General features: G+C 34.3%; 1 protein-coding gene across 4 annotated transcripts in view; it reads left to right on the top strand.

The window, feature by feature from the left end:
* DPYD (dihydropyrimidine dehydrogenase) overlaps positions 1–27,085 on the top strand; it is a 790,677-nt gene that overhangs the window by 322,225 nt on the left and 441,367 nt on the right. For all 4 annotated transcript variants that reach the window (XM_072834642.1, XM_072834646.1, XM_072834643.1 and 1 more), the window contains 2 exons: positions 18,330–18,437; positions 20,250–20,419. In XM_072834642.1, coding sequence (XP_072690743.1) covers positions 18,330–18,437; positions 20,250–20,419 — 278 coding nt within the window. The remainder of the gene's footprint in view (positions 1–18,329; positions 18,438–20,249; positions 20,420–27,085) is intronic.

The raw sequence follows: 27,085 nt of genomic DNA, 5'->3' as shown, positions 1-27,085 counted from the left end.
ATAATACAAATGTTCATTACTAAAATTCACAGAGAAACAGATTCCATGTCTAATTCACTTCTGTTGGCAGAAACAAAGTCATTGTTCTTAAAATAAAAATGTCAAAGTGATTCCCACCTCTTTATTTTCTTGCTTTCTTTTGAAACTTTTTTAAACCAATCAAATTTTCATGGACTACATTAAATATTTAAAAATCAAATGATAGGGATCCCTGGGTGGCGCAGCGGTTTGGTGCCTGTCTTGGCCCAGGGCGCGATCCTGGAGACCCGGGATCGAATCCCACATCGGGCTCCCAGTGCATGGAGCCTGCTTCTCCCTCTGCCTGTGTCTCTGCCTCTCTCTCTCTCTCTCTCTCTGTGTGACTATCATAAATAAATTAAAAAATTATTAAAAAAAAAAAATAAATAAAAAAAAAAATAAATAAAAATCAAATGATAAAATAAATCACCCTTGCCTGGTAAAATGGTTTTAGAATATCAGTTGACTACCACTACCAAGTTTGGGCTTTTCGAATTGTGAGTCTGTTACACAATTAATAAACAAGGATAAGACAGCTCCTGTGACAGGAACATATATTTTTTTTTAATTTTTTTTTTTTTTTTTACATTTTCACTGTATGTTGATTTCTGTGTTAGAGGAAACAAGATAAATGTACTTTTTGCCAGAAGTTCATGTAAAACCTCAAGTTACCTGTTATATTTCAGATTTTTAGTCTAGTATAATTTTAATTTTACTTATAAATGAGTGCTCTGAGCTGATGCCTGATTGATCTGCTCTTATTTTTTCCTGACCTGAAGCATAGCATATATCTATCCATCCATGTATCCCTCCATCCACCCAGTTCTTTGTTCCTTCATTTAGTAAACATTTACTGAACATCTTTTATATGTAGAAGGCATTATGATTGGCACTCTACATAATTTCTTTTGATCCTCACAAAAGTCTTTCAAGACAAATACTAGTATTTTAATTTTGCAAATAAGAAGGCTAATGCCCAAAGTTAAACAATTTGTCAACATCATATTGAGTATTCTGCTCATCTTTGTTTCCTAGCATTGTCCTTGAAACAGAGCACTTAATGGTTAGAATTGAATGAATAAGGGAAGTACAATACATTTTACTATAGCTGACACCTATTTAGTGCCGATTAAGTACCATAAACATTTCTATGCTTTCCTATATTCTCTCATTTACTCCCTACAAAAGCCCCAATAAGCTCAGTGCTATTAATTATCTTATGTCTGTCTTATACATGAGGGGCCTGTGGAAAAGGTGGTTAATTAATGTGCTCAAGATCATACAGCTAGAAAATAGCAGTCAGGAATTTAGGCTGTGGCTCTGGAGTCCATGACTTGACCACCATTTTTTTTTTTTTAATCTATCACTATACATGTTGCGTTGTGAATGCTCAAAAACTGCTACAAGATGATGGTGATGATGTGGAGTGGGAAGTTTTACTGATGTACTGAAAAACCTATTTCCTATTTTATAGTAATTATGAAATTTTCAAATTATAGTTACATGGATTGTCTCTTTAAATCCCTAAAACACCTTATATTCATTCTACTTTTAACAACAAAATATCTTTTTTTTATCTTTAAAGAAAAAAACAGTATATCTGCATGTATGTATAAATGATTGTCATATATATTTATATGTATATATACACATCGTATACATACAGAAAGAGAGGGAGAATGAGGGAGGGAGAGGGGAGGAAGATAAGCATAATATAGATTGAGATGTAAAACTAATATTAAACTGGTGTATTTTCTCTTTTTTACATCAGAGTCAATTTGCATTTTAAATCCCCCCAAATGTGCCAGTGAACCTGGATATATGCTTGGAAACAACTAATCATTATTTTAGAAAGCAATGCATTCTTTTATTGCTTAAAAATAAAGGTTTTCACGTGAACATACTGGGCACAAAATTAAATCTTTATAAAGAAATTTGAGATGGAAAAGGTAACTTCACTTCATATCCTGTAGCAGTAAAACAAACCACTGTGGTGTGTCTTTCTTGTAGTTAGTTGATCATATGCCCACAAAGATAGCTTTGCTTTTTAACCCATTGTATACACATTTTTCAGTATTTAGTTCTGTCAATAGAGGACCCTGAAAGCAGTGAGGGTAATGAAGAGGAATGATAGTTTAGATGTATTCTTTCCTGGAATGCCAGTTGAATTAAATCTTTCATTCCCACTGCAGACATACAAATCTATAATCTCCTTTCAAGATGAATCCAGAATCAGGAGTCTGCATTCTTTTATTCTTGGTCAGGAGATTAAAATTGATCACAGGCCACACAAGGGAGTCAGCTGTAGTATCACAGCTCAATGTGGTTAACGAGGACAGCACTTGCCTTCTGTTCTCCTTAACCATGCACTTACAAGTTACAAATATTATTGATTTCAGGGGTCATCTGAGGCTGTGGGGAGGTTGTGTGACTTGACAATATTTTGCTATTTTTAAGGGATAAGAGCTATGAGCCCTGATAGCAACTGGGACAGGTATAGTTTAAGTTTGACAAATGAAGATTTATACTTTTTGAGCTGGCAAAGTCCTTCACGTAGAAATAATGAATGAAAATTTGATAGTTGATTTAACATAGGTCAAATGACTTGCAATGGAAGAAGGAAAATAACACTTTAATTATTACCCTTTCACCAAAATGAATTGATGATAGGTTTGTCATTGTAGATCTGTGCTTCAAACAAATGAATAGTGCTTAGAAGATCCTTTTACAAGACATCATTTAAATTTAAGTAGGCATAGTTTACCTAAAATCATTTGAAACTGTAGTGTAGGTGGGATGATATGTGAATAATTACCTACTAATCTTTAAAGCCTTTTTTTTTTCTTTCTGGTGAATAAAACTACTGTATTAACATTCAGAAAATTTAAGGTGCCACAGATCATTGAAAACTAAATTTTCAAAGACTAGGTTCAAGCTTCTTTTATTTTTCTCTAATAAGATTATATGCTAGCCTGAATATATATTTTATGTAATGGTGGAAGAAACACTATTTTTAAAGAGTTTTTATTAAATTGAATTTGGCTTGAACACTTACTAGTTATGAGATTTTAGAAAACTTATTTTACTGCCTTCAACCTCAGTTTGCTCATCTTTAAATGGTCATAAAGGTGTCTAGCTGATAGAGTTTCCATGGGGCTCAAATATACAAGAAGTATTTTTAATAAAACACTCTACAAGTATAAACTCTTAAAATATTATTACTGAGCCTGCACTTAAGACAGTTGGTGGTAGAAAGATTTTCTAAAACACATTTTCTCTCTTTTTCTTCATAATCTATAGAACACATTGGCAAGATAGCAGTTAGGGTTATAAAAGAGTCCATTGGAGCTACAATGTAAAACTTATTGGACTAGATTAAATTATTGATATTGTCTTTACATACACCATGCTCTAGAAGAAGAACTCAAACAACTTATTAAAATATTACTTTTAAAAATGAAAATATTTGTAATTATAAGAAATGGCTCTAAAACCATATATTAGGATAGAAATCATAGTTCAGAAACTGAAATATATATTATATGTGATATATATATCACATGTATCATATTTATATATATATGTGATATATACATGTGGTGTATATATATACTATATATATATATATATACACATACTTTATATATATAGAGAGAGAGAAAGAGAAAGAGAGAGACTGCTGTCATTAAACTAAAGGTGTTTAGGATAGAATTAGTTAATTTTTTTGTTGATTTTTTTTTTTTAATAGGCTCCACACCCAGCATGGAGCCCAACACGGAGCTCAAACTACCACCCTGAGATTAAGACCCCAGCTGAGACCAATAGTCAGACGCTTAACCAACTGAGCCACCCAGGCACTCCAATTTTTTGTTGATTTTTGAAAGTGTAAGATTTTTATTGATATTGTTAAGATATGTACTCTTTACACTATAGTTAGAGTGGTACAGGTGTTTTTGAGTATAATTTAATTTTTGAATTTGTTTATAGTTCATAGGGAATTTAAATAGTTTCCAAAGAGCAAAAAGAATCTCAGTTTGATCTTCCTGATTAATCCACCATCTACTGTTACTATAATATCTTCATCTAGTAGTAGGAAAAAAGATGAGACCATTTGCCTATATAAAGGGCTCCAATTATAATGAAAGTAATTTCAATTATTATTAACTAAATTTCTCATGTCTGTATAATACTTCATGATTCAAAAGACCTCAGCTCAAGGGAGGTGGTGCTAAAATCTTAATTTTACAGAAGAGGAAAATAAGGCATGGGGAAGTAGGCTAATTTGCTAATCACATAGCCAGTAGGTGAGAGAACTGAGAACAAACCTAGGTATTCCTACTTTGGCCATGCATTTCATCTGCCTGGGAGTATTTGGTTTTGCTTCAGAGGTCAGAAAATTTGTTGCAGCGTGAACCACACAAGAATGTGCCCTTTTGCAGAATTTCCAAACCCAGTAGAGGTGGAACAACACTTCCCTAATTCAAAGCTTCAGTTTTCAGAGCAGCCCTTCTAAAAATTGGTTTTAATCAAATGTATATTATATAAGCCAAGTTATATCCATTTTATATTACCCACACACCAACTTAATTAACATGGAGCTGTCATTATTGACTAATTCTTTCTTTTTGAAAACATTCTATTGTGAATATATTCTCCATTAACACTGATTCCTGGAAGGGCATGTAGTCTAGTCCTCCTCTAGCAAAATCTTTCTGTATTTTGGCTACATTACCATTAGAATACTTTGCAGTGTGGGTATCAGCGTAGGGTTTATCCTGTTGCCTCTTCTGATTTGCCTCATTTAATTAAATTTATTCTTAGAGTTGAAATTTATGTGTTTGTATTTTGTTGTTTTTGTTCTATTTTATACTCTCTCTCAGTAAATCTCCTTTAGGTATATTATTTCTAAAATTGTAGGTCAGTGGTCTTGTGTTTTACTTAAAATTCAAGGATGAGTCCTAAAATGAAAAATTACTCTTTTGAGCACCTGTTTCTTTGTGCTTTGTAGTGTACATATTATTGTACTAGATAATTTTTAAAAAAATATGTGTATTCTATAGACAGGGAAGTTTGAACTCAAACCTCTCTTATCCTGGCTTCCAGTATACCACTTTCTACTGCACCTCTCACTTGACTTAATCTATCCTCAATCTATTTGAGTTCTTCTTCCTCTTTCCTTCTTTAAATATTGGTGTGTTATCTAGTGCTCTACTCTTAACCCTCTTTTCTGTTTACTATATACACTCACTATAGGATTAGCTTATTAGCATTCATGACTTCTAGTACAATCTTTTTTTATCATAATTTTCAAATCTATTTGTCCAGACTGGATTTCTCTCATGAGCTTCAGGCATGAATTTTTACCTGTTTATTATCTAGAGAACCACTCTCTTTGATGCCCCACACTCCATTACATACATCCAAATGGAACAACATTGTTCCCCTAAGACTTGTTCCTCCTCCATTGTACTGGATTAGTCAAGCACACCGCTCTTGAGGTACCATCAAAACAGAAAATTAGGCCTAACTTTTGCCTTGTCTTTCCTTCTATTCTGTATAACTACTGGGACCAAATTATTTGAAATTAACTCCTAAATATCGATGGGGTCTGTTTTTATTCTCCTGTATCCCCACTGTCAGTATTTCAGTGTAAGTCTTCTTCTTTTCCCATTAAAATTACTATAATAGGAGAAGAGAGTAAAAGCATACCTCAAGGGAATGCCAGAGTCACAGTTTCAAAGGCCATATAGAGAATTTCTTTGAAGTATTAAAATTTCATTCAAAATTTGCATTTCATTCCTCATTCTCTCCATATATGACCTAATAAAAACACCATAATTTAAATTGCTTATCTTTGAGTGAAATTCTTGCTCTGGGAGGGTAAGCTATGTTTCTACACCACTGTGTAAGGCTGTTGACCCTCCCTGCAATGCCATGCTAATGGAGGTAACTAGTAATCCAGGTTGAGAAGTATAAAGTAAACATTCCTTTCTTATTTGGAGTTTTGCAGCATACCCTTACATGATCTACTCCTATCACTCTCAACTGCCTTTCAGTTGTACACACTGCTACCAGTTTGTCCTTCTTGATATTCAAAGCTGATTATATAATTTCCTGCAGTATTTTCTCAACATAAAATCCAGATTCATTGGTGTGATTTGCATGATCCTTCATGGTCTGGTATTTTCCTATTTGTCAGATTTTAAATTTTGCTATTCCCTGTCCCCTCCTATCTGTTCCCCTAAACCCTAGTCCAGTCAGATGGAAGTCTTACCCCTTTATACCTTTGTAAATGCCACTCATCATTGCCTTTTTTTTTTTTTTTTTTAAGATTTTATCCATTTATTCATGAGACAGAGACAGAGACACAGGCAGAGGGAGAAGCAGGCTCCATGCAGGGAGCGGGACATGGGACTCGATGCCGGGTCTCCAGGGTCCAGCCCTGGGCTGAAGGCGGCGCTAAACCACTGAGCCACAGGGGTTGCCCTTTTTTTTTTTTTTTTTTTTTTTAAACTGCTGGAAATGTTCATATTTCAAGACTCAGCTAGAGCATCCTTGTCTCTAGTCTAGGTGAAATATGCTTTATATGTGTTCCTGTTTACTTACCTATGTATCCCTCTACCATAGTGCTTATTTTGCTTTATTCTAAGTTTCTGATTACATGTTCTTCTCCCACTAGATTGGAAACTGTTCATCTATGTATCACTAGCACCTTGTATGTTAGCTAGCATAGTATGCGCTCAATAAATATCTCCCCATAAAGCAGATTTTATAGATAAGGAAATTGAGACTTAAAGTAACTATGATTATGCAAGGTTACATAGCTAATACATAAAGGAGTAATTATGTGAACAGAGTTATCTTTAACATCAAAACCATTACTTTCTCTTACATCAGGCCTAACATACTTACAAATTCTTGTATACAATGGAATTTATTCATGGTGTGTAGTCATTGTCAAGTGTGGATAATTACATTGCATTTTGGCATTTACAGGCACATGCTGGGCATTTGGAATGGCACTTGGATAAATAGTAATTGATTTAATCTTGGTGAATGTGATTCTTTAACCATTTTTGAGTCACTTAGAGAATGTAATGAAAGGTATAGACCCTCTGTACACATACACAGTTAAATGATATTGAAGGGGCTCAGAATGGGCCTCCCCAAAATGTGTCGCTTTAGCATGTGGATTACTTTGAGCTGGTATCGGTCAAGGCCCAAAAAACTCTAGAACAGCTTTTACTTCCTACCTAACTACATAAAAATAATTAGAGGGCCTAATCCAAAGAAAAGAATTATCACTAGAGATAACTACAAAAAATATGTTCTAGCTGTCTTTTGGGGCAGGGGTGCTGCTCAGCAGGACTTGGAGGTCAAATTCCTCTCTGTGTCCCATTGTTTCTGTGTTATAGGCTATAGCAAACATTTGTTTACCAAACATTTGTTCTTCCCATCTTCCTACAAAATTATCTTTCTCTCCTTCAGAGTCTCAGACCCCTATTTCTTTAGTTAATTCAGGATGGCATATAAGCCTGACTTCCTGTGGGTTTCACATTCCTGAGGGGGCTCCTGTGTGTATGTGATTAAGTTTGTTTTCCTCCTGTTAATCTGTTTTATGTCAAATTGGTGAATAGAAGAGTTAGAAGAAACCTAGGCAGTTAAAGGAAAAATTCTTCTTCCCCTATAATACATATGCAAAAATGTACTTTTTTGATAGCCTTGGTTTTCTTGAGAAACTCAGGCAATGTTCGGAACTCCATTTTTAGATTATCTCCCTATTTGTGTAGATGAACAAACTGAAGGTCAAGGTCAATCACATGTTTCTGAAATGGTTGACCATTTCTATCCATCAAGAATGTCTTTTGGAGGGTCACCTGGGTGACTTAGTCAGTGAAGCATCTGCCTTTGGCTCAGATCACGATCTTGGAGTCCTGGGATTAAGCCCAATGCTCAGCGGGGAGTCTGCTTCTCCCTCTGCCTCTGTCCCTGCTTGTGCTCTCTAGCTCACTCTCTGTCAAATAAATAAATAAAATCTTTTTAAAAAATGTCTTTTGGAGAGCAATTACTTCAGGGAATTTCCTGAATTCCTAGAAAAGTATTCTAATTTTGAGACTCTTACTCAGCAACATGTTAGGAAGACTAAATAAACATGTATAATTAAGGATGGAAATAAATTAAACTTTTTCTACATCATGCAGATTTCTTGAAAAAAATGTATTGAGATAGGTGTTTTCTTGTAAAATTTACAGAATTATAGTAGTGATTCAGAGTAAGATAAATTTGCACAGAAATGTATTGCTTATGTATAAGTGGAAAAGCATAAAGTGAAATGACTCTGAGGTGTATCATTGCAAGATAAAAGAATTATCATAGGAGTATAATAAATATCTATGATGTTAATTTGCATTTTCTTGTAACTTGTAAAATTATTTCAACAATATAGAGTATATTATGCTTACTTGTCTGCATCACAGTTTTATAAAAAAATACATTTTTGTAACTCTTCTCATTTTAGAGATAAGCTGAGGTTTAATGACTTGGAGATAAACTTATACCTAATAACTGATAAGTAAGAGAGTCAGGAATCTGTTGGAGGTCTTCTGATTTGGAAGCAAGCAGCTCTCCATTGTTTCGCAGACATGCCTGGGGAGAATCACACAGACACAGAAACCAAGTTCCAGCAGCTGAGAGAGTCACCAAGCACAGTTAGTGCGTGATCTTTATTTTAAAGCCTGCCACTTGCTTCCTCAGGCTTGCATTGTTTCACTTTGTAGAGTTCTGAAGGCCAGAGCATCCTTGGGTAACTCAAAATGATTCTTAGCTTTCATTTCAGTTTTAATCCATGACCCTGGCTCTTGCATTATGTTTCACCTTATTTTATTCCAGTAATATAGCAAGGATCCGTTTGGCTTTAAAGGAAACAGTTTAACTATATCACCCAAACGCATGTTATGTTAAAAATTATTAAAGTTTTTGATACAGAATACCTTGGCCTCACAATATAGTTGTAAATTCTCTAAAACAATTACAAATGAAAAGGCTACCAGTGCTTGTATCTAAGAATTTATTTGAATAAAAAAATATTAAAGTACAATTTTTATAAATACCTTTGAGAAAGTAACTAATACAATGCAATGAATGTATGGTACCTTTACTGGTGATTAACACATTAGTGATACTTTTGAGATTACATTTTTAAAGGGGTCTTCTCCCTTCTACAGAATGTGTGTTTATGGTGGCAGCTTTAATGCTATTTCCTGCTGTGCAGTTCAATAGAGTATGTTTTTAGGTGGTTGGTTGAGGGTTTTTTTTTCGTTATGTATGTCGATGGAGATAAGTGTTTTAATTACTTTTTTAATGTCTGTGCTTTTGTATTTTTCTCCTCTCTTCCCTTTTATTTCCTGCTGTTGAGATTACTGCCTCATCTCCACAGCAGGTGGCTGTTGCAAATTTGTTTTCTTTGTAAGCCTGGTAGATTTATTTTGTAATATAACTGTTCCTTTTTAGTATTTTATTATTAATGATTTCTTTACTTTGGAATATAGTATACTTACATAGTCCTAAATAGTAATTTCCTAACACATCTAAGAATTCCAATCATTAAGGAAAAAAACCTTTGCCTGAGGCATATTGTTTGAGGTTTTTTTTGCTTACCCTTACTTCGTGATGTGAAGATTAAAATTTAAGGAAATTGTTTTATAGCAAAAGCCAAATGAGAGTTGGAAACAGAGAAAAGAGCAGAGAGGGGAATGAAGAGAAAGAGGTCCAAGAGATAAAGCTTTAATAAATATTACCAAAAATCAAAGTGCTAGGAAGAGTTTTGTGACAGAAATAGGAAATTGCACTAATATATCTTTTCTAGAAGAGAGATTTTAACGAGATCTTATGTTTCTATTAAAATTAAAATTTAATTACTAAAGTAACTTTGGCTAATTATAAGAAAATTTTAATATTACAAAAGTGTAAAGAAAAATACTTAATCTTTTTTTTTTGGTACAGTAATTTGTTGGTTTGGTTCTTTCATATATCCTTTTATATAAAAAGAAAAATAAGATGGATCCTGAGTATAAGGAATTATTTGTCAAGAATGTAAAATACATTCAAGGATATTTTGTCCATTTTTGAATTCTTGGGCATTATTTTATCAATTAAAATAATCTCTGTCCTCTATTTTATTCCAAATGTATAAAGGGAACAAAACATTGGAGACCAAAATGCACAATGAACCATCATCTCATTTTGTTATATGGAACTGCTGGATATTTTATGATAAGTTATAAGTTCTCTAGAAAACTTTTAACTACTTAGAATCAGTTTATTTCATATTATTTCACTTGTGAATACATTGCTTTCTTAATATATTTATATTGTTTTTCACTCGTACATACTACTTGGAGTTGGAGCTCGGTATTCAGTTCTAATACAAAGTTATAGGAATTGATCTCATTGGTGTGATAAAATTTGTGTATATCTTCTACATGAAGTCATAAAAAAGAACTAAAGTACATCTGTAACAACACTGTAGGAAGTATCATCTTTGGTTATTTCCTTCTCTTCTCTGAGGCTTTTTAAAATTTACTGTTTAATGACTTAATACAAAAGAAGACCTTAATTCTGCATCTATCAGATTTTCAAAATTGTATGGACACTTAGTACTTCTCTTGCTTCTGGATTTCATTATCTGTTACATGTGTCTGTATAGAAAAATACCATATGTAATGGGAAAAAATATGATTTGAGATGGTGACTTCATTCATAACATTTTTCTAAAGTCTTCATCTTGTTATGCTCTAACCGATTGTGTGATACACACGATTAAGGCATGTGGTCACATTGAGAGAGAAACTAGACAGCAGTTACATGAAACAGATGTTTAATGGGGATTTGAAAAATCAATGAAATGAACACTATTGTGATGCATGGTGATCTGATTTCATATGTGTTATATTGAATCACTCCATTCTTTCTGAGTTCAGTCTGAACTAAACGTATTTACAGTGGGGCGTTGGGGAAAAGATAGGGAGTTTTATTGAGAAAAGAAGCACAATAGGGCATCATTGATCTGTTCTCTTTCTAGTCAATATATAGATCTAGAATGATAACCCATATGGCACTGTTGTCCCTTGGAAATAAGATATAAATCCTTTGAATCATATAAGTGATTTTTAAGTGCAGATGAAAACCTTTATAATCCATTTTGGAATTCTGAAATACTTAGGTCCTTGAAAGGCGTATTTTACTTCTATGTTGTAATCTGAACAGTTTGGGCTTGATATAAGAGTAGTTCACCTTTTCTAATAGGTATAGAAACACATCTAGATACATAGGTGCATCCATAAATACGTATATTTATTATTTTATTCCTATATTCACATATCTTACATATAACTACTTAAGTGTCTTTTTATGATTAATTGCAATAGCTTCTGTTTTGGAAGTATTTACTGTGAATCTTTTTATCATGTGAGGCTTTGTTTCCCATGGTTTTTATACTTTACCCAAGATAGTAATAATAACTACATTTCAATGGTGTTTTAGATTGACCAGAGTGCTTTATGTGCACTTTTCTAATTTTCAGAACAACTCTATACGTTAGGGAGAGTTATTTTCATTCTAAAACCAAGGAATTTGAGGACCATAGTATTAAGTAATTTTATCTGAGTACAGCTAGAAAGGAGAAATAGTGAAACTAGAACCCAGTTCTTCAGACTCCTAGGTCAGTGCTCTTGGAGTCATGATGTTACTCTAAACTCCTATTTGAATGCCAAGTTAAACATTAGAGGGTCTTAATCTTGCTACTTTCCTGATCTTGAAACACATGTGGTTTGAGTCCATTGTAATCTGTACAATGAATGAGGTCAGAATACCCTGGTTTGGCCAGAGTCTTTTATTCTAGCCAAGGTTGCTAAGTTTTGTGGACTCTGATATCAATCTCCCCAACATTGACCACTTAAATCTGTAATAATATTAATTGTGCATATCATGGATTAGATGAACATTTAATTTACATCTATCCAAATGTATCATTTTATCATATCAAACAAAGGCTTTTTTAAGGGAGAAAATGCAAATAAAAGGAAACCTTTCATATCTGTGCAAAGAGCTTCCCATTTGTATTCATTTTATTCTCCTAACAATCATATGATGAGGTCTCTGTTGCTCAGAAAGAGTAATTTACTGGCCCAAGGTCATGATAGCTAGTAAGTGCTAAAACTAGAATTTTAATGCAGAAAGTCTGACTTTAGGAGGTTTTGTTCTTACTCATATACTCTGTTTAACAATAATGACAGAAGTCAGTTGACATTAAGATTTTTTAAAAGGTCTAGTAACCAAAATAAAGAAAAGCAAAGTTTACACAGGCACATTTCTTTTACAAGGACATGCATGGATGGCTGTGGTAGATAGGCTGAGGTAGATAGCTTCGGTTAGGGTTTGTTTAATGAATCCATGTGTAATCTCACATTTCAATGTTCTTCCTCCTGTAGCATTGTTTCCCAAAGTAGGCTTAGGGAATGAGGACTGTGAGCACACAACATGCTTTCTTCTGTGACAAGAAAGTGAAATCTCAGGTACAAAAGTACTTGAAAAAGTGAAAAACTTAGGATATTTGCCATTAGACTCCATTTTCTGTTTTTAGCCACTTGTGAATAGTGACATAATCAGTGGGATTTTATTTGTTTACTAACATCTTCTTACTGAAAAAACACTAGTGTGGAATAACAAGAATTGATATACCCGTAGAGAGTTTGGTATGCTCTCTCCCCGTTTCTGTGAGCCCATTTCAGTAAGCTATAGTCTTTTGCCAGGAACTTGAGACAGTCTCTCAGTGTTCTATGTCTGTGGGATTCGTGAGGCTTTCTCCAGTGATGGGTATATCTGATCACTGTCTTTCCCAGGACGGCTTAGCTGTCATTCAAGTGGATGCCACTGAGAATGAGAGGCATCACATGAATGCTTGTTCCATTCAATTAACACCAAATAAGTGAGCCCGTGAAGTAACACAGGTGGACATTATAAGCTCTCGGGAGTTCTTAAACATGTCCTACCATATCTGTGAAAACCCAGCCTTAAAAGCTTCTTTCTTTCTCCTTCAATACATACTAGATGAGGACATGAAACAGAATATTTAATATCCTATTAATGTTCATTGAAGTTGTGCAGAAATTTATTATATACACTGCTGTTATTTATTCTATTGTTGTTCCAGAGAGGTGCTTTGGAAACAAAGAAGAGATACACATTTCAAAGAATATCAAATATTGAAAAAATAACCAGCAGATACCCAAGAGGAATACACTTAAGAAGGAAAACAATTCAAAAAGGAATTGTACTAGAGAAAATAATCACAAAACAAAGATACAGCCTAGAAAAGCAGCCTATCTTTTCTCTACCACTAGATTGGAACCTGGCCACAGACACATTCTGTGCTGTGTGTATCATTAGCCTTACAGTGAGGCATTGAATGCATATATGTTAAATGATTTAGATATCACTTGTTAAGTAGCAGTACATTAAAACAGGGCTTAATTATAACATTTTATATGAAAAAGGCAACATTTTGAAGTTAACACATAGACTGTATAACCAGACTGTCCAGGTTAGAAATTGGTACTGCTTGCTACTTATTTGTTCTGTGACTGTTGGCAAAGTTACTTATTAACCTGTATGTGTCTCAAAAAATGCAGAAAATAAAAAAAAAATGCAGAAAATGTCAGTTGTCTCATAGAATTGTTTTGAGAATTAAATGAATGTATAAAAACCACCTACCTATATGCTAGGCATTTAGAACAGTGACTATAATATAAATCATCAATATATGTTTAATTAGACTTTCTATAATGTAAGCAGACTTTTTTTTATTTTAGGAGAAGCTGAAAATTATCATTTTGCAATAATCTTTTTTTGAGATCAATTTTTTTTTTTGAGATCTTATTTATTTATTCATGAGAGACACACAGAGAGAGGCAGAGACACAGGCAGAGGGAGAAGCAGGGTCCCAAAAGTGAGCCTGATGCGGGATGCACTCCCAGGACCCCGGGGATCATGACCTGAGCCGAAAGCAGAGCCACCCACTGAGCCACCCAGGTGCCCCCATTTTTGCAGTAGTTCATAAGGTGGTGTTCCTTTGTATAGATACATGTTGAAACACCAAAAACTTCATTAACTATTCTAGAAAAACATAGAAACTATCTGGCCTTCTTGAAAGACAGAGAACACTGTACATCTACTAAGCTGAGCTGTTTTGTTTGTCAAATCTTTGTCAATTCTTCTTTATTCATAAACCTCCTTCTTCCCACTGAAAGGTGAATTAAAAAGTCATTTCAGCATCATTTTGAAATCATTCTGATAGAGACACATACCTTATTTATTAATATGCCACCTACTCTCATGGAAATCTTCTTTGATAGATGGGTATTTGCAAGTTTCATTATCTTTCATATTTCACGTAAGATTGCTTCATTTTTCTTTTTTTTTCTTTTGTAGCACTTTGTTTAAATTTGCTAAGGCTTAATACTTTAAACTCTTTTCTTTCCTTGCCATAAGATGTGAAATTTGACGGAATTGATAACTACATAATAAATAAATCTATCTTAATATTAATAGCTAATGTTTAGTGAGCATTGACTATGCAGTCTCAATGCTTAAGACAGATGGATAGATTCCTTTAAATCTCACATCAATGAAAGAAGATAACTGTTGTCCCTAGCAGAATCATTAAGAGACATATAGATATAGATATATCATATTATAGAATTTATTTCAGGGAATTGGCTTATGTAATTGTGGGAGCTGGCAAATTCAAAATCTGTGGGCTGGGCCTGCAGGCAGGATTTCTTCTTCCTCAGGGAAACTTCAGCTTTATTATTAAGGCCTTTCCACTGACTGGTTGGATGTGTCCTACCCACATTGTCAAGGTAATCTCCTTTACTTAAAGTCAACTGGTTATAGATGTTAACCATATTTACAAAATGCCTTCATGACAATACATAGATTAGTGCTTGATCAGATCGTTTGATAGTCTAGCTAAGTACATATAATCACAGGCACTCACACAAGATCACAGAGCTGGTAAATGGGAGAGGAAGACCTCACACCAAGTCTGGCTAATAACAAAGGTCCTGCTCTTAATCACTGCACAGCATCATGGTTAGCAGATGCTAGGGTACTTTTGCCAGCTGGGCCAGACTACCAAACTGTCTGTGAGGAGAGCTTCAGATGTGCTGCCCTAGGTCATAAGGGATGACCTGTCACCCACACGGGCAAGAAGAGCTCAATGGACCTTGAGACTTTAAAAATATGTGTATCTTGAGGTGTGGCTAAATAGACTACAGGAATAACATTATGAGCCTGTCCAGTTTCTGACTCATTTTTTTTTCTCTCCTTAAAGCCATTATCCATAAGTCAGGACATCTAACCAGTGCCCTCTTGAACACCTACAGAAAGAATCTGATCCAGTAAATGTTAAATTCATTAGAGGGATAAATGCAGAATGGAGTAAAAGCACAGGAAATTCACTTGTCCTTGTCAATCTCTTGATCCAAGTGAGAAAAATGAAATTTAAATTTTACCGAAGCTTTTTTCTTGTAAAATAGTCCTTGCAGGATAGGAAAAGTCTTCTCCATAGATCCAGTGGTGTATTCGATAAGAATGTCTTGGATTTCTTTAGAAAGGTTATTTTTCTTTATTTTATTCTAAAATTGTTATTATTATTTATTTGAGAGAGAGCACTAGCAGGAGGAGGAGGAGAGGTAGATGTAGACAGAGAGGAAGCAGACTCTCCGCTAAGCAGGGAGACTGACACACAGGGCTTGATTCCAGGACCCAGAGATAATGACCTGAGCCCAAGGCAGCCTCTTAACCAATTGAGCCACCCAGGCACCCCACGAAGTCATTTTAGCAATGGGTTTAGAGAAAGTAATCACAGATATAAATTTCCCTCTCTGCCTTAACCATGGCAAGTAATGAAAAAACCTCAGATTAGGAGTGAGTAAAGGGAGGATTTTAGACCTGATTGACAGTAAGTGTGGAACTTTTATCTGCCACATGCATTTTCTGTGCTTTGTTTTTGATCTGCTTTAAAGATTTTTGTTTATCATATCTCCTTGATATTTCATAGCACTGCAGGTTATTTTTCTTGTGTGTGATTTTTTTTTTACAGGAAAATGAAGTGCTATAGAACATATGCTATCTCTGTCATACAGTGGTATATATAAGAGGGGAGGCAGGTCCTTATTTAAATTTTGGTATGTAGCATATGTATGTATTGGGTAGACTAACCAGGTGTAGCTAAAACTATAGTCATTTTTAATAGCTTTCAAGAGAAATTGTTTTGTTATTAGAGTCTTCAAGTACATATTCAGCTATTTTTATGTAACTGTGACTTCTCTATCCCAATCTTTCTAAAGAATTATATAGATAACCACACATTTATGTAATAGTTTCCATGTTATAAATATACCTAAAGAGTAATCCTTTATGTCAGAAAATGAGGAAACAGTCTTCTCACATTTCATTTATAAAGAAGCCAAAGCACACTATGTTAACTAACATTCCAGTTAATTTAAGTAAAAACTTACAAGGAAAAAAAAAAAAAAGCCAAACCAAAGATAAGTCAAGTGACTTGCCTCACCTTCCTAGATAAATAAAATACTTTTAATAACAAGTGATCTTAAACTAATAATCTATGAGCAAAGGGCAAATATTTGAGAGGAAGTCATGCTGTACAGGGAAGGAAAATGTTTGATTTAATTTGAAGGGACAACAGCAGTCTTTTGTTGGTTACACTTCCACTCATTCCACAAACACCTTCAGCTTTCAGATTTCGTATGACATCTACCTTATCGTACCAAAGTCATTCTTGGGCCATTCTTATTACTCTAGATGTCCACCAACAACTACTCATTGCTCTTCACTTAACAATAAAATGAAATCTTACCTCTAGGATAACCCAGAATTTGGGGAAGTAAGTAAAGTTGAAGTATAAGCTTTCTCCTGCATTTGTGGAATTGAGATGAATTAATTCTACTCTTCTATGGTAGTGCGAGTGGCTGGGGGGCAGTGATTGTTATCAGATTTGCTTTGTTTATGCTTTGAAAAAATTTAGTCTGCTATTCATTTTCTTTTCAGAATTTTGGTAATTATTTCCTAACTATGTGCTTAGTGCATGCATGTTGTTGAAATTTTGGAAAATAAAGAAATAATGAAAAAAATAGACTATCCACAGTTCCACCACCAGAAATGATCACCATTCAGATTTCATAAAACTTGAGTCCTACTATATGGAGTTTTGTATCCTGCTAGTAGTTCATTTAACACTGTATTTTGACTACAGTCCAGTGTTATTTTTTTAAATATTCATTTTAATGGCTGCATTGTGTTCTATTCATTTTATTGACATTTTGGTTTTCCCTCATTCTCTCTCTCTGTCTTGACCATTTTTGCACATTAAATCTTTATTTCCATGTCTTAGTGTTTACTTAATATAGATTCAAAACTATTTTCTAGAAATTGAGCACCAATGTGTATTTGCATCAAGAATATAACAAGTATCATCTTCACCTTGCCACATAGTCTAATTTTCTTAAAGCCTTTACTTCTTAATAAACAGGATAATATCTCATTGTTTTAATTTATAGTTCTTAAATTACTAATATAGTTAAAATGTTGGTGCTTAGAAGTTATTTATATTTTTCAATATCTCTATTTTGTTATCTGTTGTTTATGTTTCTATTGAGAAGCTTATATGTTACTGAAGTTGAAAAACTTCTTTATATAGTAAAGATCTTTAATTAGTTAAAATATTGCTCTAGTTAATCAAGTATTTTTTGTGGTAAAATACATATATTCTTTCAAGTTTTTAATTTTTTTCTTAGAATTATCTGTCATAACCAGGAACTAGATTCATATGTATCCATATGGTGTTTTAGTTTTGTGATTTTTTTTTATATTTTTATATTTAGCACTCTAATATGCTAGAAACTTATTTTTATTTATGACATGAGGAACTAATATAGCCTGATTTTCCCTTTAACGCTGTATGTATATATATGTGTATGTATCCATGTTTCTGTATACCTATATGTGTACTTGAATACATGATATATGATGTGTGCTTAGTTATATAGTAAAGGTATACACTAAGGTCTGTAACAATGTTATATACATTTTTATGTTGATCTGCTTATAAGATTTCTCCCCCGCCCCGAACCACGTTATTTTAATGATCTTAGCTTTCTACTTTTTAAAAATACACAGTAGGAAAAATCCCTTCTTCTGTTAACAAGATTTTATAAATTTGTATTATTTAGGTTTGCCAGACCCCAATAAAAACAGTATCTTCAAAGACCTGACGCAGAACCATGGATTTTATACATCCAAAGACTTTTTGCCACTGGTAGCCAAAAGCAGTAAAGCAGGTATAACATTGTTTTTTATTCTTAATGTTGCCTTTGTTGTTTATGTATCATAAATTTGTATTAAATCCAGACTTAGGAGGACAGTGTTCCGATCTCAAACCATTTTTGCTATGCCAATATAAAGTTAAAAACAAGTATGATGTAATGGTTTTCCAGGATCAACCATTTGTTCAGTCTTCAATCAAACATCATCATAAGGGTTTTTTCACTCTTTCATATAGAGGTCTATATACTACATCATGTTAAATTGCTTCAAAGTGAGAGTCTTAAACAGTGAAAGATGTTCTTAAATAGCAGGAACTTTATTTTAGGAACTATCTTACATTATATATTTTTTTCCTTAATTTTAAAATAGGATAAATTTTCACATATCTTACATAATTTGTGTCTAAGCAGGCAGAAAGAGACAGCAATTTTATGAAGTTAAAGGAAAACACTTTAATAGACAGATCCTAGTATGTAGGCTCTGTGTATAATATCACTTCATACAACCTAAGAGGAGCAACCAGAAGGTAAACCAGCCCGATGCTTTGGTTGGATGAGAGTCATCTAATTATATGTAAAAAGATATAAACTTACTTTTTTTAACCTGTAAGCTAAAAAGATAAGAAGCTTTCTCTATTAGATCATTCTGCAGAAGTTTATAGCTAAACATGTTTACTGTCTCCACCTTCCTCCTACTTGGAGAAGGGGATTCTATACTTGCAGCTCTTTCTAAGGAAGATCATAGCACATATAACATATTTTTGAGGATTACAGGTACACTGTAATTCCAAATGTACTCTTCCAAGTAAAATAATTACACTTATAGAGATTATAGGCCTATGCTTCCCATGGTATAATTTCATTTATAATAATTTAGCTTTCAGCCCAGGGTGTGATCCTGGGGTCCCGGGATCGAGTCCCACATCGGGCTCCCTGCATGGAGCCTGCTTCTCCCTCTGCCTGTGTCTCTGCCTCTCTCTCTCTCTCTCTCTCTTTCTATGTCTATCATGAATAAATAAAATAAATAAATAAAATAAATAAATAAATAAATAAAATAATTTAGCTTGTCAGTAGTTTTATTTAGTCTGATAACACAGTGACACCTAACACATAGAGAAACCCTCATTTTACTTTTTTTTACAAGAATCTTCATATAGACATCTAATCCCCATATACATGTCCTTGAGAAATGGACATTTAGAAAGTCATATTTCTTTTATAGCTCTATTTTACAAACAAAACCAGGGAAAAACTGTAAAGGAGAAAGTTCATTTTAACTATATCAAGAAAACAGTTGTTAAAAATTCTTCAGTTACATGGAAAGCATTTATTCAGTGCGTAAATTTTCAGTTTCCAAAATATGATATATAGTGGGGCTATATGTTAGAAATCCTATAGAATAATATCTAAATAAAGTATTTTCATGAAATGCTGTGAATTATGTTTACCCAGATGATGATCACTTTTTTCTTCTAACAAACAGAAGCTTAATGACACCAAGTTAAAAACACGTATCTGACTTTGACCAAGCATGTTTTAATTGATTGATTCGTTTGTTATGACCTAAACTCTTCAAAATGTGTTGTAGCTATCCTTCTAGAAGGAAAAAGAAGTTAAAGGTACTGACTATGAAATTACATATATGAGCATATTTTTAAAATGGGAATAAAACTGTCTTTCAATGAAGCAGAATAATTTGATAGTGACACTCCATCCTCGAAAACTGCAAGATGCAATTTTACACTGCTTTGAGTACAAGTATCTTTTGAGCTGTCATGCAGAAATGGTTTCTCTACTTGAAAATGGGGTTTTCCTTTCATCATTCAGGAATGTGCGCCTGTCACTCTCCATTGCCATCGATACGGGGAGTCGTGATTGTACTCGGAGCTGGAGACACTGCTTTTGACTGTGCAACATCCGCTCTATGTTGTGGAGCCCGCCGCGTGTTCATCGTCTTCAGAAAAGGCTTTGTTAATATAAGAGCTGTCCCCGAGGAGGTAAAATGGAACCATCAGAAAATATGGAGTTGTAATGTGACGGATTTTAGGAGATGAAACTGTTAATGTGCAGTCTCCTACTTAAATCATTAGAATGTTCTTGAAATTGTGAAATGCAAATTTAAAAATTTCCAGGCTCACCAAGGTTTTTTTTTCTTTTTTCTTCTAATTCAGACATTCAAAGTAAAAGAAAGTTATTTTATAATACTTTATTTGGATAAAATGAGAAATTTATTTTTATCGGTACTGAGTGCTTCTTTTTCTTACTGTCAGTATCTTTGAAATGTATTGTATTTAACTAGTAACAGTGGAATGTGCTAAGTTTTCGTTTCGTGAACAATAGGTACTCATCACAAAATGTAAGATATTAGGGGAATGTGGTAATTAGAGATATTTGGAATTCTCTATAAGCCAAGTTTACAAGCTGCATTCGAAGTCATATGCCTTGGTTATACTTAAAGTCAGTTCATTTTGCTGTGAAGCCAATAGAACAAAGAGATTACCATTTATTTTTTTTAAGAGCTCTCGTGTAAGCATTATTTAGAATTAATAATGAGTTAACTTACTAAAATGACAGATTTAAAATGATTTCATTCTTACAAGTCACTGGTGACTAATCTTGGGTGAGGCATTGGCTGGGTACATGTACCATGGACTTCTCAAATTTTAATGCTATTAGCGGAAGATAATGCCTTATAAAGGATATTAGTCCTGAGAATAAGAACAAAATGTATTTATAGAAAGATAAATTACTCATGTTATCCAAATCAGTATGAATTTGATTTACTTTAGAATGCCTTAATATATATGGAGTCTGTATACCAGGTAAAAATTATAACTGTAGTCAATAGGTAATTTGCCACACGTAGATTAACCACAATAGATTAATCTCACTAAGATATGAGATCACCACTGGTTCATGATTGGATTTCAGATGTCAACTTTGTTCTCTGGGCTTTTTTTTTTTTAATCCATTCTACCCATTCAGACTTTTTTCCAAAATCCAAGGTGGAGATGGTCACATAATTTTGGGAGTTTGTTTCTGGAGTCTGATCTATAGCATCAATCAGTGCGATTTCATTGTGTTATAAATAAAAAGAAAACATCCATACTGAAATTAAGTGACTTGCCTAAGATCAAAAAGGATGGGAGCTAATTTTATTCATCTGTGTATCTCCATGCAGAACACAGGTTCTCAGCAAAGAATAAATAGTTGACACATATGTTTTGAACTAAATGTTTTAAATCTTGTAGTTCTGAACAAAGAAGTTTTCATTAGAAAAACTTCACCGTGAGAATTGGAAGGGAAGATGACCCTGGATGGAAATGACAGTTTATACTTTATCTTATAGCCATCTTCCGTTAACACAGATAGCTAGAAATAAGTGATGTCTATTCCTTCTGCCCTCAGTGGAATACACACAAAAAATGAGACCAGATAATTACTTAGAAGGCAGAGGCAGTCTTTCTTCCTTTCTTTCTTTCTTTCTTTCTTTCTTTCTTTCTTTCTTTCTTTCTTTCTTTCTTTCTTTCTTCTTTTCTTTCTTTCTTTCTTTCTTTCTTTCTTTCTTTCTTTCTTTCTTTCTTTCTTTCTTTCTTTCTTTCTTTCTTTCTTTCTTTCTTTCTTCTTTCTTTCCTTTTTTCTTTCTTTTTTCTTTCTTTCTTTCTTTCTTTCTTTCTTTCTTTCTTTCTTTCTTTCTTTCTTTCTTTCTTTCTTCTTTTTTTTCTTCCTTCCTTCCCTTCCTTTCCTTTCCTTTCCTTTCCTTTCCTTTCCTTTCCTTTCCTTTCCTTTCCTTTCCTTTCCTTTCCTTTCCTTCCTTTCCTTCCTTCCTTCCTTCTTTCTTTCCTTCTTTCCTTCTTTCCTTCTTTCCTTCTTTCCTTCTTTCTTCTTTCTTTCTTATCAACCAGGATACATTGACCCCATTGTGTACCAGGCATTGTCTTGACAACTTTAATACAGCCTGTACCTAGTAAGGGAAGGCACTTGATGATCAAACAAATTAACTGTCACATAAATAGTATATTGAAAGGTAATTAGTGCTATGGAGAAAAGTGTTTTAATGTAGAGGGCATTTTTATTTGGGGTGAGGGTACAGTAGAAGAAGTGGCAGGATTTGCCAATGTATATAGGTTAGCCCAGGAAGGCCTCTCTGATAAGATGACTTTGGAGCATAGAAATGAAGACATTGAGGGAATATAGACATTCCAGGCAAGGCAATTGAAGAACACTGTTAAACTTCTAGGAATATTAAAAAATAAGTCAGTGTGACTGGACCAGTCAGTGTAAGAGAGGACAGTATGTGGCACACTGGGTGAGGTCTTGTAAGGCCTTTACTTTTTTTGTATAAAAGTGGAAACCACTGGACTGTTTTGAGTAAGGAAGCACCAAGATCTCAGTTAAAAGTTTAAAGCATCTGCTCTGTTGAAAATTGACTAAAGAGATTTGATTCAGAAGCAGGGAGACTGTCAGGAGTTAATTAAAAGAGTAGACTATCAGTCAGTGGGACTGGCTTATGGGATGGAAAGAATCAGAGTCTAGGCATAGCTGATCATAAGGCCAGAGTTCACTGGGCTGAGCCATGGTTTCCAAACTGTTGAAAAATAATGGGTCTATGGAACAAAGCCCCACATCTGCAGTACAGCTTTAGTAGAACTCAGGTGGATCTCAGGCCTAATTAAAACCACAAAAACAAATGTTTGAATGTTTATTATTGGCTTACAAGAAACCAGATTTTTTATATGATCTTTAAATTCCTTGACTGTGAGCTCCATAAGGGCAGGGACCATGGTCAGCTATCTTGGTTCCTTTGTTTCTTCCCCCTGCCTAGCACAGTGGTGCCGCATATAAAGTATTCAGCAAAGAATTGTGAAATGAATGTTTCCTGAAGGGAATTGGCATCCAGGGCTTCTGTCATTAAAAGAACTAATACTTTTGGGGCAGCTGAGTGGTTTAGTTGGTTGAGCGTTGGACTCTTGATTTCAGCTCAGGTCACAATTTCAAGGTTGTGAGATAAAGCCCAGCGTGAGACTCCATGCTCAGTAGGAAGTCTGCTTGAGATTCTCTCTCTCCCTCTTCTTCTCTCCTTTTGCCCCTCCTCCTCCCCCACTCACTGTCTCTCAAATAAATACATAAATAAAGCCTTTTTTTTTTTTTTTTTTTTAAGAAGAGCTAGTACTTTCCAGGTTAGATCAGTATGACAGTAATAGGCCTTTGAAGGTTAATTTGGTAATTTTTGGCAAAATTCCTCAGCATGAGAGAAGGAATAATACATAATACATTATCAGAATATGCATAGATTTTAGGGTTGGGTTTTTGGCCAGTGCCTATGTTTTATGGGATTGGAGGCTTTTAGTATTTCCAGAGGTTCTGGTATTAATGCCTCATGTCCATCACATGATTTTGGTACATCAGAAGAGAGCCCATGACTAGGCAGTGCTAACACTTATGAAATGGGAAAGTCAAGAGGAAGTTCGTACTTCAAGACAGGGTTTTGAGAGAATATATTCTAGGAAAAATGATAACCAACATGAAAGATTTAATATCATTCCCAATTTCTCTGTAATTCTCCTATTCTTCCTATGCTTTCTACCCCTAATACACTCAAACTACAACTATGCTTGTTTTCTTTAAAGTCAGTGAAGAATGGCAAAAATGGGTATTTAGGGTTTTTCTCATGTGTGTGTGTTGTTAAATGGGTTTGGGCTCTTGGATGGAATTTGGGGATAACATGATTTTTTTTGTTGGTAAAGGTCCTCCTCATTAAGCCTGTCAGTGTGCATATATGCAAAGCTTCAGTCTGATTTTCAGATGGTATTAGAGGGAGGGAAATGCAGAACAATATAAAGTTCTCTCATCCTTTCCTGGCAAATATGAATTATTATAGAAGCCAGTTACATTTAATGTTACGTTGTTAGTAAGAAAGAACAGTGTGACTGGATCCAGAAATGCTTTAATCTGCTAAAGTAGGAGGCAACACCCAATAGATTCAGCAGTGACACCCACATCCCATTTTTTGAATGTAGATGTTCTCAAACTTTAGTATGCATCAAAATCACCTGGAGGGCTTGTTAAACACAGCTTGCTGGGCCCTAGTCCCAGAGTTTCTGACTCAGTAGGTATGGGAGGGGCCCGAGAATTTGCATTTTTAACAAGTTTCCTGGTGATGCTCAGACTGCTGATCCACTGCTCTTACATATCATCAATGTAGTTTCCAGCTGTCTAATTAGAGCCATAAGCAGTGTACTATTCGGGGGCACTTTCCATCTTAGTTAAGAAAGCATTAATATATGGGATACAAGTTTGATGAAACAAAGATATGGAGGCATCGTCAGCATATTGATGTAATTCTGATTCCAAATGTCTTTCAGTCTCCCTTGTGGCCTCACACACATGCTAAATAGGATGCTACTGACAAACTAGCGCTTCTCAGCACTGGGTCCTTAGGGAAACCAGCCAATCACTCGGCACTATCCTCTAAGAAGATGAGGGAAAATCTGTTAATAATTCCCTCCAGTACTTTCTGCAAGCTTAAATAGGTGAGATTAAATTTCACAGGATAACAGAATCCCCCAAAATGCTGGTATTAAAAGCTGTTGACAGATCAGATAAAACTGCCAGAATGCTTTAGGCAGTTGGGAATCCCTAAAAGGAGGCATGAAGGTCAAGACTCAACAGACCTGCTTGAGTAGGTAAATTTAAAGGATAAGGTTATGGGAGGACTTTGTAGTTCTTATTAATTATTACTGAGAAGAATATGGTACAAAATTAATTTAATAGTACAAACCCACACACAAATTTTAAGAATCTGTTGTTCATGTATTTAATTTCCCAATATCAGCAAAACATGGATTTCTAATTCTGCCATATTATAAATGGGCTTTCTATAGTACTATCTGTTGCCCTTTGGCTCCCCCCTGTTCATCTGCCAAAATATTAACTGATTTACCTTTGGTATGCCTATTTCCACATATTTGAGCTATTCAGAGGGAAACTATTTTGATAATTCATGCTACTTCATTATTTTTAATAATAAAAATGACAGCACCAGGTTGCCTAATCAGTCAAAAATTTGTTACTGTAACTCTGAAATAATACATTTCCTTTTTTTTTTTTGGAAATAGTATATTTTCATGTGTAAGAATGTGACTTTTTGTTGACTCCTAATACCCCATAATGGATCCTGTATATGGCACAATCTTTAGGCCTCCCCGCAGACATTTTTAATATCAGATGATGTTTAAGCTACATCCATTGATACTTCTATTATCTACGTCTTACTGGCTAAGCATACATTTTATACCAGTAAGTAATGCTTTCCTATAGTTAAATATAGGAAATGTGAACTTGGGACTGTTTTTAGAAAATAACCTCTATATGTTAACAAATTTAATTTTACTTACTAAGGGTGATACTTTTAGCAGCACTTCAACATTTGGCACCTGCACATCATTTAAGTTTGTATTCTTCACAGAAACTAATCAGAACCTGTTAGCATGATGGGCAATATGAAGATACCTGAAAACAAACAAATAAATAAACATATAGGGATCCCTGAGTGGCACAGCGGTTTGGCGCCTGCCTTTGGCCAGGGCGCGATCCTAGAGACCCGGGATCGAATCCCACATCGGGCTCCCGGTGCATGGAGCCTGCTTCTCCCTATGCCTATGTCTCTGCCTCTCTCTCTCTCTCTCTCTGTGTGACTATAATAAATAAATAAAAATTAAAAAAAAATAAACATATACAATTGCCCCCAGCACACAGAGTTAATTAGTGGCAGCTAGGGGCTCCCCTGATACTAAGATATTAATAAGTATACCTTGAATAGTTTAATGATAGCATGGGAATGACATTTCAAGAATCTGTGTGTGTTTACATTTTTGAAAAGGGTGAAAATTCAATGTCACATGAGAAAGTAGAATGGAACAGTTGAAAAGCTTTTAACTAAAAGTTGGAGAACTTGGTTCTAGGTTACATATCCTAGCCCGAGAATGCCCATCTGTAAAATTACTGTTGTAATTAGATGCTTCTGAAAGCTTTTTATATCCCCCAAATTCTGTATTTTGAACATTGAGAGATAGATACCTGAATGATGTGGAATCTGGATAGGAGAGCTCTATCTCCTCATGGAATGACAGCAACTCTATACTGAAAAGTTTGGCCCTGTCTAGAAATATTACACTTGAAACAAATTGCAGTTTTGTTACCCCAACCAGTTGGTAAGGTAAAAATCTGCTGCATTCAAGACATGGATAGCAAAGTAACTGGCACATGAAGTTGTCAGAATTCTCCCCTGCATGTGATAATTCAAATGGCAAGTGGGACCAAAAAAAAAAAACCCAGCACAACAAACAAACAAAACCTGTAAATAGTCCATGAGCCAACAGAAGCCTGTGCTCATCCAAGATTATATACTTTAAAAGCTTACCTATTTTCAATAATTCCAAGGGAAGGATGGTGAGTATATTATGTTGACTAGGAATATCTGTAGAGCTGAAAGCTATGTATCTCTTTAAAAGGTTTAATAATCATTTATGATTCATATGTATATGTATTTATGTATATACATATCTATATGTGTGTGTATACAGATGTAGACATATAAAATCATTAGCAGCAAAGATTTATATTATCAAATCACTGTCAAGCTTTATTACATAGCAGTGTGT

This window comes from Canis lupus, chromosome 8 (genome assembly GCF_048164855.1).
Source record: "Canis lupus baileyi chromosome 8, mCanLup2.hap1, whole genome shotgun sequence".
Taxonomy (NCBI): Eukaryota; Metazoa; Chordata; class Mammalia; order Carnivora; family Canidae; genus Canis; species Canis lupus.
Note: the sequence above shows the minus strand (reverse complement) of the source record. Positions and strands in the feature narration are given on the sequence as shown.